The following is a 12,912-nucleotide window of genomic DNA, read 5'->3' as shown; positions in this document are numbered from 1 at the left end:
AAACGTTGGTGTTTGTTGCCAATGTTGTGTTAGGCTTATTTATAGTTTCTCTGTTAGCTTGTAAAGCACGCAACAATAAGATGAGATATAGGATTTTTATTTTTTATTTTTTATAAAAAGGACATTTGCCGTCATAAAAGGATAAATTAAGTCTTAAAAATAGATAGTTATTTTCTTTCAAAAAAAATAATCATTTCTGAAATTTAATATTTTGAAGATAGTTTGAATTTACTTATGAAAATATTTGTTTTGAGTTTCAATTTATAAAATTATTTCTAGTGTGTGAAGTTACTTTTGTTTGGATTAGAAATTTTAAAATTTTAGAGAATTTTAAATGCGTATAATTTAAATTTTTTTATTTTAATTTATTTTATTTTTCAGATGCTTTGTTTGGATATATTAATTCAAATTTCTTGAATTTTAAATCATTTGTTTAGATAAGGCAGTTCAATTTTTTACATATGCAAAATTTCATTTTTATATTTTAAATAGATGAAATTTTAATATTAAACTTTATAGAAAACAAACACAATCTAATTTTGAAATATTAATTAAAAAATATTTTTCAATTTTTAATAATTTAAAAATACAAAATATTGATAATTTTAACTAGGATTGTTTTGTTGGACCATAATTGATGATGTTTCAAAATCAACATCAACCAAGACTATTTTTCGGCTGATATCAAATGGAGTTTTTTTTTGTCAAAGTATGCTGGAAATATTTGTCAGCTGACGTGAGTCGGGATTATTACATTTGAAAGCTTGAATGACCTAAAGATCATGGTACTTATCTATGAAAGCTTGAGGATTTTGGTTTATGGTGTGAAAGCTTATGGTACTTAACTAGCATGCAGTGGTGCGTGTGCGCATCATATGCTTTAGTCTGAAATGAAATTATGGTCGAGCCATGTTGGTTCTTTGGTTTAGGAAGTGTCAAATGAAATTTGCTAGTAGTTTTCTGCTCAGGTGTTGGAGCTTTTATGCAGACTTTGGAGGAATTCGTGCTAGCAATTTTCTCTGCATTTGTACAATTTCCATAATAGTAAGGAACTATTCATATGGACTAGGACCACTGTTAAACCTTAAAGCAGCTTGTAGTGTTTGAAAAATAATCACATGATTTAATGTCCTATTCTTCTCTTTCTCTTGTAATTTACACATTGTTTTGGAGTTGGTATTTGAACTTTGAATTAGAGAGAACAAGGAATGACCATTACTAAAAGCAAAAAAATATGTCAGCAAAAAGATCGTTGAAAGTATCAAGAGAGAATTGGAACGATGTGAAGCAGAAAAGAGGGCATTGGAAAAAAGGAGACTGTGTACAAGGAATCACTGGCCAGAGCACAGGATGAGTCTACCAAGATATCTGAAACTATCACAAATGCTAAATCTAAAGTGAGACACTTTGATAATTGCTCTCTGGTGGATGGTTTGCTTTAGTTTTATCATTTCTTCAACCAATTTGTAGGCTTCTTCCATGGTAATGATTTTAGGATAGTTTAATGACTTGTATAGATTTTTTAGATAATTATGCTTCAAATGTATGCAATCAACACCAGAAAAGTATACCCAAATTATATGATATTTGATCAAGTTGAGAATCACTCTATTGTTCTGCAAAGTAATTGACAGTAGATAGACCCAAATCAAATTTCAACTGAAAAACTTGAGGAACTGCAAAGTAATTGACAGTAGCAACAAAACCTTGAGGAACTTCATTCACAATATTTCTTCAACAAAACAACACTTATAATATCAAAAGATGTTACTACAAATTTTTCCTAAAATATATTTCCCCTAAAACTAACATTATAATTAAAATTGAAAAACCTAACAACACAATGTTTGCTAAATTTCTCATTTTCTTCCGCAATGCTTCAATTTGTAAGTTCAAATCAGTCACTATCATTGATTCTCTTGTGACAGAAGAAGGATTAGAAACTTAGTTTTCTTCTTGGGTTTCTCCTTGTTCTTGCAGTTAGAATAGCTGTACGTCTTCCATGGTGGCAACAACGAATGATTCTACCAGAAAATGTAGAAGAACTGTCACTTGCAGACATGGAGAAATCAAAGCCCACTAGGAAAAAGATGAAGTGAGGAGAGGAAAAAGATGGAGCGAGGGGAACAAATAAGACTAGGGAGAAACACACACTTAAGACTCCACCATGTTGGAATTGAGAGGAGAGAAGCTTTAGAAAACCTAATTTGAGGAAGAAGAAGCAAGTGAAGAAGAAAATATTTGACAACTTTTTAAATTTTGTATCAAAGTCCAGTCTACGTGTCACAATCTGGGATAATTTGTCACGTTGGATAGTTTATGTGGGATTAAAATTGCCAATAATGTACCTCACTAACGACGTTACTTTCAAATTTAATGACAATGACTATTTTGCAAAACTTATGCAAAGATAGGGACTATTTTTAACATTTCAAAAAGATAGGGACTGCAAAAAGGGTCAAAAATCAGGGACCAAAATGTCTATTTATAAAATTATTTCTAGTGTGTGACGTTACCTTTTGTTTGGATTAGAAATTTTAAAATTCTAGGGAATTTGAAATGTTTAGAATTTAACTTGCTTTGATTTTAATTTCATTTATTTTTTACATGCTTTGTTTGGATAAATTAATTCAGATTTCTTCAATTTTAAAGTTTTTATTTGGATAAGACAATTCAATTTTCTCCACATGCAAATTTTCAATTTTATATTTTAAATAGATGAAATTTTAATATTAAACTTTATAGAAAACAAACACAATCTAATTTTGAAATATAAATTAAAAAAATATTTTTCAATTTTTAATAATGTAAAAATACAAAATATTTATAATTTTAAGTATGATTGTTTTGCCTGACCATAATTAGTGATGTTTTAAAACCTACATCAACCAAGACTATTTTTCGGTCGACATCAAATAGGTTGCATCAACTGAAAAAACCTGGATGACAACGGCAAAAAAAATCATTGGCCGACATCAGCAAAAAATTTGTTGGACAAGTGACCTCAATAACTTAAGACGGTTGGTGAATTAAGTCTCACTAACACACTTTTAATCCCCTTCTAAATGATAGGCTCAGAATGCAGAAGAAGAAGAAGCAATCAATTTAAAAATGTTCTTTAAACATGAAAGGAAAAATTGATTGCAATAACATAAATGAGATAAGGGAAGAGAGAAATGCAAACTCGATTTATACTCGTTCAACCACTTCCCTTGCCTACGTCTAGTCCTCAAGCAACCCACTTGAGATTTTCCACTATCTTTGTAAAAATCCTTTTTACAACTTCTGAACACCCAATGAATCCCTTTCCCTTGTGTTCAAGAAACTCATAATTCAAGAAACAACCAGTCTCTTGATTACAATTGACTTTTTGAGAAGAACAGAAAGATTGCTCTCCTTTAGAGTGGATAATACAATTTGAAGTTCCTGGATAAACTTTCAATAGATTTGCAAGTGTTTGCCCAAGAGTTGTTGAGAGAGCATTTGACAATTAAGTTCTCTTGGAATATCTCTCTTACTTTTTTATGTCAGACACACATATATATAGGCCCTTCGTACATTTTCAAAATGGTTTGAAGAGATATGTATTTTCAAAAAGCTTTTTCGGAAAATTTTCACTGGTAATTAATTACAGATTTCTGGTAATCGATTACACAATTATATTTTGAAGGGTCATGACTTTTGAATTTGAATTTCAAGAGTTCCATTGCTGGTAATCGATTACAAACGTCTGATAATCCATTACAGGTTCAAAATTCAAATTCAAAACCTTTTTTAACAACTATTTTCCAAAATTGTCCTCTGGTAATCGATTACCAGAGCCTTGAATGTCTTGAAAACACTTTGTTTTGAGGCAAGACTTGATCTTGAATTAAACTTGAAGCAAGGCTTTGTTTGTTAAAGCAACCTTGTATTAATCTTGAAGGAATGTTTAACCTTTAAAGCAACCTTGTTTGATTCTTTTTTGACATCATCAAAATCATGTATTCATACATTCACATTCTCCCCTTTTTTTATGATGACAATCATCATCAAGTGATTTCTTTTCAGCATCATCAAAACATGCATGATTCACATTCTCCCCCTTTTTGATGATGACACTCATTATCAAGAAAATTCTTTTTGACATCATCAAAACCTGCATGATTTACATTCTTCCCCTTTTTGATGATGACAACCATCTGTAAGTTAGGAGCAACAACAAAAAAAGATCTATCTGTATAGTTTACTCCCCCTTGATTTTGCAATGATTGCTTATATGAGACAGTTGAAGATTTCATATATAAAAAGTTGTCTCATAAAGAATAAATAATTTTCCTTACTATCTTATCTTTTATCTATCTCTCTCCTTTTGTCAACATAAAAAACAAAATCATGAGCAGAGAGGAGAAAACCATTCAGCAATTTATAATGAATTAAAAGAGTAGAGAATGTCGTACTGTACAAGTATCATTTCATGGCCTAAAAGAAAAAATATTACCACTTGTAGCAATGTATGAGAGTCAATTGATACCAAAAGGCATTAAAAAAACTATTTTGCACCCACAAAAATACATATCCAATATAAAAAATTCAAAATATATAATAAGAAAAAAAAATCATCAAAAGTAATCAATAATCAACATAACCTTCAAACACAATCATCAAAATCAATCATCAAAGACAATCAACATAACTCTTAAACACAATCATCATAGCCAATAAAAAACTCAATAAAAAAACAATCATCAAAGACAATCAACATAACTCTCAAATACAATCATCATAACTATCAAACATAATTATCAAAGACAATCAAAACTCAAGCAGAAAACAAACATCAAAACTCAGTCAAAAAATTAACAATCATAAGCAAAAATAATAAAAAAAAGTAGACAAACATTAAAATCCTCTTCTTAGATAAATGGTCTTTATCACATAATTAATGAATACTTAATAAACTATTCTTAAGATCATCAATATTTAAGGCATCTTCTTTGGAGATAGAGGAATTCATACCTATTTTTCCAATTCCAACAATTTTACCTTTATTTGTTGTCTCCATAGGTCACATGTTCACTATTTTTGGGAGAAATATGAATAAACTCTTATGCTTTTGCCGCCATGTGTTTGGAGCAATCGCTATCAATGTATTAACTTTACTCTTCTCCACTTTCATAATCTTTCACCATGAGACCCAAATTTATGATTTTATTTTTTGAATCACTTGAAGAATTTATGCCATTATCTTCCCAGGTGATGTATGCTTTCTCTACTTTCTTTTCTTTGAAATTCCTCTTGTCGGATTTTTCCATTCTTCTTTTAAAGACAAGACAATTGAAATTCATGTGCCCATGTTGATCGCATTCATAGCATTTTGGGGCTAAGGAGGAATCTTCTCCTTTCTTCTTTCATCATCATCCCATTCTTATCTAGATTTTTCTATAGTTGCATTTCCCACTACCATTGTAGGAATGAAGGGACCAATTTCAATGACTTCCCATATATTTAAATCTATGGCTTCAATAAAGATTTGCATTCGAGTTTTCCAATAGTGATAACCCTTTCCATTGAAAACAAAAGGCCTATTAATAGAATTTCCCTCAGGAAATAGAAAGTTAAATGAGGCCATATTTATTCTATAAGTTTTAAAATTTTAGACAAGAATCCTACTTTGATACCACTTGTTGGACAAGTGGTTTCAATAACTTAAGATGGGAGGTGAATTAAGTCTCACTAACAAACTTTTAACCCCCTTCTAAATGATAGGTTCAAAATGCAGAAGAAGAAGAAGAAGAAGAAACAATCAATTTAATAATGTTTTTTAAACATGAAAGGAAAAATTGATTGCAATAACATAAATGAGATAAGGGAAGAGAGAAATGCAAACTCGATTTATACTGGTTCGGCCACTTCCCATGCCTACGTCCAGTCCTCAAGCAACCCATTTTAGATTTTTCACTATCTTTGTAAAAATCCTTTTTACAACTTCTGAACACCCAAGGAATCCCTTTCCCTTGTGTTCCGGAAGCTCACAATTCAAGAAACAACCAGTCTCTTGATTACAATTGACTTTCTGAGAAGACAGAAAGATTGCTCTCCTTTAGAGTGGATAATACAATTTGAAGTTCCTGGATGAACTCTAAATAGACTTGCAAATGTTTGCCCAAGAGTTGTTGAGAGAACATTTCACAATGAAGTTCTCTTGGAATATCTCTCTCTCACTTTTTGATGTCAGACACATATATATAGACCCTTTGTGCCTTTTCAAAATGGTTTGAAGAGATGTGTCTTTTCAAAAATCTTTTTTTGAAAATTTTCACTGGTAATCGATTACACAGTTATATTTTGAAGGGTTATGACTTTTGAATTTGAATTTCAAGAATTTTGTTGCCGGTAATCGATTACAAACATATGATAATCGATTACAGGTTCAAAATTCAAATTCAAAACCCTTTCTAATAGCTATTTTCCAAAATTGTCTTTTGGTAATCGATTACACTGCCTAATAATCGATTACCAGAGTCTTGGATGTCTTGAAAACACTTTATTTTGAGGCAAGGCTTGATCTTGAGTTAATCTTGAAGCAAGACTTTGTTTGTTGGAGAAACCTTGTATTAATATTGAAGCAATGCTTAACCTTTGAAGCAACCTTGTTTGATTCTTTTTTGGCATCATCAAAATCATGTATTCATATATTCACATTCTCCCCCTTTTTGATGATGACAATCATTATCAAGTGATTTCTTTTCAGCATCATCAAAACATCCATGATTCACAAAATTCCCATGATTGACGTCAGCGAGAAAAAATATTCTTACCGAAAAAACATCGGGCAACGTCAGTGAAAAAAAACTTATGTCGATGTCGGTCGTAAAAACATTAGTCACCTATAGTTGCGAGTGTTGAACGAGAATGAGTTGCGAGCAATAACGTCGTGAGTTCAAGTGGACATCTCCGAAAAAAGAATTTCAAATTCTATAGTTTTTTTAGAGGATTTGAAATCTCACTGTTTTTGGTCAATCAAAATGATTTATAAAAGTATCAAAAATTAAATCTCATTTCAAATATTTTATCCAAACAAGTTATTTTATCATGAATCCTTTTAAATTCCTTGAAAAATGGATTTCCTTGCTGAATTGCTCCATCCTAACACACTACAAAATTTATAATTCATGCTATTTTCTTTCCATGAAAGTTGCTTATAATTTCATTTCAAATATATTTATTTTTTAAATTCTATAATTATAGTGCTCCAAACGGGAGTCTAAATTTAAAACGGGATCGAAAGAGTGCACCAAGTACACTTAAGAATATCACAAAAGGTTAAAATATTTAAATGCTTAAGTTATTATATATTATCATTTACTAATATTTTTAAAAAATAAAAACAAATTTATTATTTGAAAAAGCCACACACATATAATTTAGTCAATATGAACGTCACGGGCTATATTTTGTTTTTATATATATTAGTAATATATTAATATATTGATGCCACGTACACAAAAATTTGAGTGTTGAAATTACTCAAATGAGTGAAAATAGAATAGAATGGTAAATGAAACTAAAAAAATGAAAATAGCGACGGTCGAAATTTGAAGTGGACCATGAAAAAAAAAACTCTGATAACTCATGATAGGTTCCTTCAATAAGTTTTTCTTTTAAGCGAAAAAAATTATAAGCTTAAATTAATTCATTGACAATCATATCAAATTGTCAAGTAGTATTCCATAAATAAAAGTTATTATTCCCACAAGAACTTGATAATACTTAACAAATATTAGAAATTTTTACTAATTAAACTAAAAAATGAACAATGATGATTTGAACACGATATTCAATAATAAAGATAAATTAAAACAAAGGTACAAGTTATAATATTTTTGGGATTTTTTTACAAGCACTCAATAAAATGATATGAAATTCAAATGACAAAAATTATCGGAATTAGATTTCACCAAATCAAACTCTCCTTACACTAAGATAACATACCCAACTTGTTATTCAATGTTAATATAAGACATAGTTCAAAAATGATATTTTAATCCTTAATTCCTTAGGTGATAATATCTAAGTTCTTCCATTAAAAGTCAATCTCTTGCATATTTAACAAAGAAATTGTTTTAAGTTCCATGACCAAAAGATAATCATTATCCTTCATCATATTCCTAGCTCTAAGGTTTAATGGATATTTTACCACAGTTCAAGTTCAAGATAAAAGAAAGCATTTTTCAATCGCAATCTTATCTAAAAATTAAGGTACGGGTCACCAACCAATCGATAGCAAGCATAAAACATAAAAGTAAAAGGCTAACATTGAAGAACAATGAAATATATAACAATATTTCAATAAAAACATCAAAGTATAAGGGTCAATACATAGATGAACATTTGAAATTGGACAAAAGACTAAAATTGTGAATCTTTTAAAAGTTACTGATGAAATATCTCAATTAAGAAATAAAAGACTAAAATAACCAACATTTTAAAAGGAGATGAAATGTCTAATTTAATATGGGAAATAAAATCCCATATTTAAGAAAATGGAATGACCAAAAAATGCATTTTAGCCTTGATTCAAAGGAGGGTGTGTTAAGTAGAATGAAACATCCATGTAATATTTTTTCAAACAATAAGAAGAGATTTATCCGAGAGTTAAAAAAAACAAAAATATTTGTATAATTTGACCAAATCTTCATAATGTTATTATAATTTTGTTCATATTTTACTTATGTAGTATACATTATATACATTATAGTTTTAATTTTTATAAATTATTTTATTTTCGTTGTTGTCACTATTTATTGTTTTACGATTCTGGTCCTTGTCACTATTAACGGATGATGTGATAATCATCTATTAGAAAATACTAATACCACGTACCCATGATGTTTCTATAAAAATATATATGAGAACTAAAATGAAGTTCACTCGAATATGACAGTGTAAAGTTTGTACGTTACAAAAATTTCAAGCACCAGCAGCTTTCAACGTGTATAGTATACTCAGGACGACATACGTTTTTAGCTATGCAATATCTTTCTTCCATTGCTTTCATATTCTCGGAATAATAAGAAGAAAAATCAAGCTTTCCAAAGCTTTCTATAACCCAACAAACAAAATTGAGAACTTGAAGCTTCCGAAACTATGAAGACATGCTTATTTGTATTGCAATATTTTTCTTGGTTTAATTTTTATATTCACGGGATAATAACAAGAAACATATAGAAGGTTTAAAATAGTTTTCTGAACGTAAACTGAGCTAGGCAGCTCTACACGGCTGTTTCTCTACTTGCTCGCTCGTCTAAGCTTCTGAGGAGTGAAACAATATTTTGACATAGTAATATGAATATGACATGGTTACTTTCCAAAGAAAGTGGGCCACAAGGGACAATGGTTCAAAGAATATCACAAGATCCTGCTATGTTAATACAAATTCATTTCAATCATTAACACCCGGACAGAATTACTAGAAACAGTCTATATTGTAACTGAAAAAAGAAAAAACCACTGTTGCGGAGTCAACAAAATATGGAGTCTCAATTTCCCCTTCCTGTTTTCTTTCCACAACTAGAGGCCTCTAATGCTTACAATGGCATGGGTGACAGGAGATCCTCTAGGGTTCATCAGGTAGGTGGAAGTTAATTCATCTGGTTCTTCTCTTGAACAAAAGATGAAGATGTTGTCTAGACAGATGGAGATTATGATGAAGGCTCAGGTGTAGATGATGACACCCACGCCCCCACACTCCTCCAAAATATATGTATTGAATTACAATAACAGTAATGCCAAAATAATTGAATTACAATAACGATTTTTAACAAGAAAAACTATATTTTGGGTCGAACTTATATTTGGATTCCAAATATGTATTCTTTGATAATGATAGAAAGAATTTGAAAACAGACTTCATTACAAACCATGTTACTTACAATTGTAATATATTTATCAAAGCAGGAGAAGATTACATCTGCTGGGAAGAATATAAAAGAATGAAATTGGTATTTCTATAAAATTGTCAATTTCTATACAATTGTTTTTACAGTGAATTTACTGCTCAGACAAATAAATTCATCCTTATCACCATCTGCTTCAAGAGGAAATAGATGGGATAATACAACTCCAATGTTGAAAGGAAACACATGTCAAGAGGATGCCACCTTGGGTACCTCCAACCATTTCCATACCATCAGCAAACCACTCTCATCTCCAGTGAAGAAGAGGCCACCAGGACCTAACTCAATCAATGCCACATCTTTCTTGGCAAATAAACGTCCCCTCTCTGAAAATCTGTTGAAAAAACATCATCAGAGGATGCAACAAAAAAATAAGAAATATTACCATGACGGAGGTACAGTAACAAAAAGAAACGTGAATAATTTAGATTTACTTACGAAGGCAATTCATACATGTGAACTGAATTGTCTCTGCACGAGGAAAATAATATTGGCTTTCCCTCTGCATCAGGCATCCCAAAGAGTGAAACAACACCCTGTATTATAAAAAAATCATCAATTTAGGAGATTGACCAACTCGTCAGCATTATAAGAAATATCAGCTTGACTTCTTACACATGAAAATAAAACCAAATGATATTTCAACACATAAGATTAAGTCAACGCTTACATTTTCTTCGGTGTGTGTATATATCACTTCCAAAGATCCTGCTTCAATGCATGCCCAGACTTTAATTGTGCAGTCAGATGAACTTGACAACAGATATTGATCCCAACAGATAAGGGATGTGACTGCATCAGTATGATCATTAAGTGTCATTGTACACTGTAATGTATCCATGTCCCAGACCTGAAGAAGACAAAATAACAACATCCGGTCGTTACAGGACAGTTCAAAGAAAATTACATATCCTTTTCTCAGAAAAAATTCTCATGTTAATAAAGAAAAATAGAATCCTCAACAACAGACATACCTTTATGCTTTGGTCCATTGACCCGGAGTACAGCATCTGGCATCCAACCGCCAGACAAACCACTGCTTTAGTGTGGCCAGTGAGAGACGCAACCAGTTCAAAAGGAGAATCGGCTTTAGAGCTTCCTCTCCAAGCAAAAAAGACACCATCCTGAAATTTTAAATAAAACAAATTTTAACTCACCCCAGAAAAAAAGAATTCGGTTAGGGGAATATCATTGGACAATATTAATAACATGGTTAGTTACCTCTGCACCAGCAAAGAGTGTATTGTTGCCAACAGTCATGGCACGGACTCGGCCTTTGGGTCCATCAAGAGTAAACTCTGACATGGTCTGGATATTCCAAGCCTTCACAACAACCACAGCCACATAATCAGTTTGCATGTACTACTCCTATGATTAGACATTATCATACATCAAAACAAAACAATGACAGATAAGAGCTTACCTTGACAGCATTTTGCAGACCAACAAAAATCCATGACCCCTCACTGATCAAAGAGGTAACCTCAGCACCAAGATTGATGACTTTAGCACATTGACCAGTATGGCAGTCCCATATCCTAACTGTCCCATCAGTGCTGCCAGAATAAAGTTTGTCGGATCCAACAGGAAGTGCGATGCCAGTGATAACCTGTTTTCAAAAGCTTTAATTTAACTACTACAAAAAATATTAACATGATGCGGAGGCTCACAAATTCTAGCATTTCCTAGGAAACTAGGGAAGAGAATGCTTTTTCAAAAAACACTTATTCCGTTATTCTAGCATATAGTTACATTATAAAACTCTATGACTGTAATCAATAATTGTTAAAACATTCATCAATTATTAAGTCAGATATCAATTTTGATTTAATCATTATGCTAAAAATGAACTATGAAAGAACTTTAAATATAATTTTGGTGTGTTAAATACTAAATGGAGGTTCAAGAGTCAAGTACCTTCTTATGTTCTTGAAGTTTCGTTACTGTGGAAAACCCATCACCACGAAACCATGAATGCAGATACAGGCATTGTTCACCATGTACACAATTGTTGTTGATCCAGTATTTACATATCCTTGGTGATGATTTCTTGAAAGCCTTAGCAACCCTTGTTGCATCTCCTCTATCTCCATTATCTCTAAGCAATGCTTTCTTTGAACCATATTTCGGGGTATTCTCAGAGGAGGAATGGGGCTTTTTTCCGTAGCTATATGCAGTATTGCCATAACCACAAGCAGCAGGTGGAGATGGTGTCTCTATGTGCACAAATCTGCATGGATTTCTGTTACATTTTCCAGCTCTCCAATAAGAGCATGTTGTTCTACCAATGCGCTCAGTCCTTCGTGCAAACTTTGTATCCATGATATTCTAAAAAACACACATGGCATTGTAATGACATCCCAGATCAGGTACTGTATCCTATCAATAAAATTCTCCATGGCTCATGCTTTCAGTCATTCACTCAATGATTAAATCCCAGCCATAGACTTAATTCTTCATCCAAAACCCAAAACCTTTTGGCTCCCAAATTTTCCATTCCCAAAATAACAATCGTAAAGCAAGTGATGAACGGCAACAAACTATGTTGATCGAGGAAGATCAACAACATCAAGATCAAAACCCATTGAAGACTTGGATCAAAGACCAATAATTTAACCCTGATCAGCAACGTCAATAGAGACTCTCCCCAAACCCCAAATTAGGGTATTGCCGATCCTAATGAAAACCCCGATAATAAATAAATTGAAAGGAACCCTAAACGCGAAACCCTATATTTGCATCGTGGAAGCGCAGAAAACTTCACTGAGATAAATGAAGTCGGATAGAACATAGATTCTCGCAGATCATCCATCACAAACCCTAAAAGAAGTATTAGCTATTCGCGTTCGGAGAAACAAACCTGAGTGGTAGAAACTAGCAAAAGCTTCAGAATTCAACTCTCTTGATTTGTTGGAAGGATTGTTGAGAGAAAAAACAGAGAGCAAAATAAGGCTTCTATTTTCTTAATCAAACG

At 31.7% G+C, this 12,912-nt stretch overlaps 1 protein-coding gene across 2 annotated transcripts; it reads right to left on the bottom strand.

Moving 5' to 3' along the window:
* Positions 1-9,967: 9,967 nt before the first annotated feature.
* Positions 9,968-12,912, bottom strand: LOC100797147 (zinc finger CCCH domain-containing protein 48). Of its 2 annotated transcripts, none has more exons than XM_014767653.2 (7): positions 11,856-12,912; positions 11,362-11,547; positions 11,160-11,261; positions 10,913-11,062; positions 10,609-10,788; positions 10,377-10,474; positions 9,968-10,272 (listed from the first exon to the last, which is right to left on the bottom strand). In XM_014767653.2, exons 1-7 carry the CDS (start codon positions 12,258-12,260, stop codon positions 10,128-10,130), a joined length of 1,266 nt encoding a protein of 421 aa, XP_014623139.2. In that variant the 5' UTR covers positions 12,261-12,912; the 3' UTR covers positions 9,968-10,127. The 2 variants fall into 2 exon arrangements, with proteins under 2 accessions (XP_014623139.2, XP_040865412.1); XM_041009478.1 differs by having other exon boundaries at positions 10,392-10,474.

This window comes from Glycine max, chromosome 15, assembly GCF_000004515.6.
Source record: "Glycine max cultivar Williams 82 chromosome 15, Glycine_max_v4.0, whole genome shotgun sequence".
In the NCBI taxonomy this organism is placed as follows: Eukaryota; Viridiplantae; Streptophyta; class Magnoliopsida; order Fabales; family Fabaceae; genus Glycine; species Glycine max.
Note: the sequence above shows the minus strand (reverse complement) of the source record. Positions and strands in the feature narration are given on the sequence as shown.

Bases quoted from the DNA above. Each gene is read 5' to 3' on its own strand.
- LOC100797147 (XM_014767653.2), bottom strand. From the start codon at position 12,260: ATGGATACAAAGTTTGCACGAAGGACTGAGCGCATTGGTAGAACAACA. The intron at 11,548-11,855 runs GTACTTGACTCT...TTTTGAAAACAG, and splicing joins AACTTCAAGAACATAAGAAG to GTTATCACTGGCATCGCACT. The intron at 11,063-11,159 runs GTAACTAACCAT...TTAAAATTTCAG, and splicing joins CACTCTTTGCTGGTGCAGAG to GATGGTGTCTTTTTTGCTTG.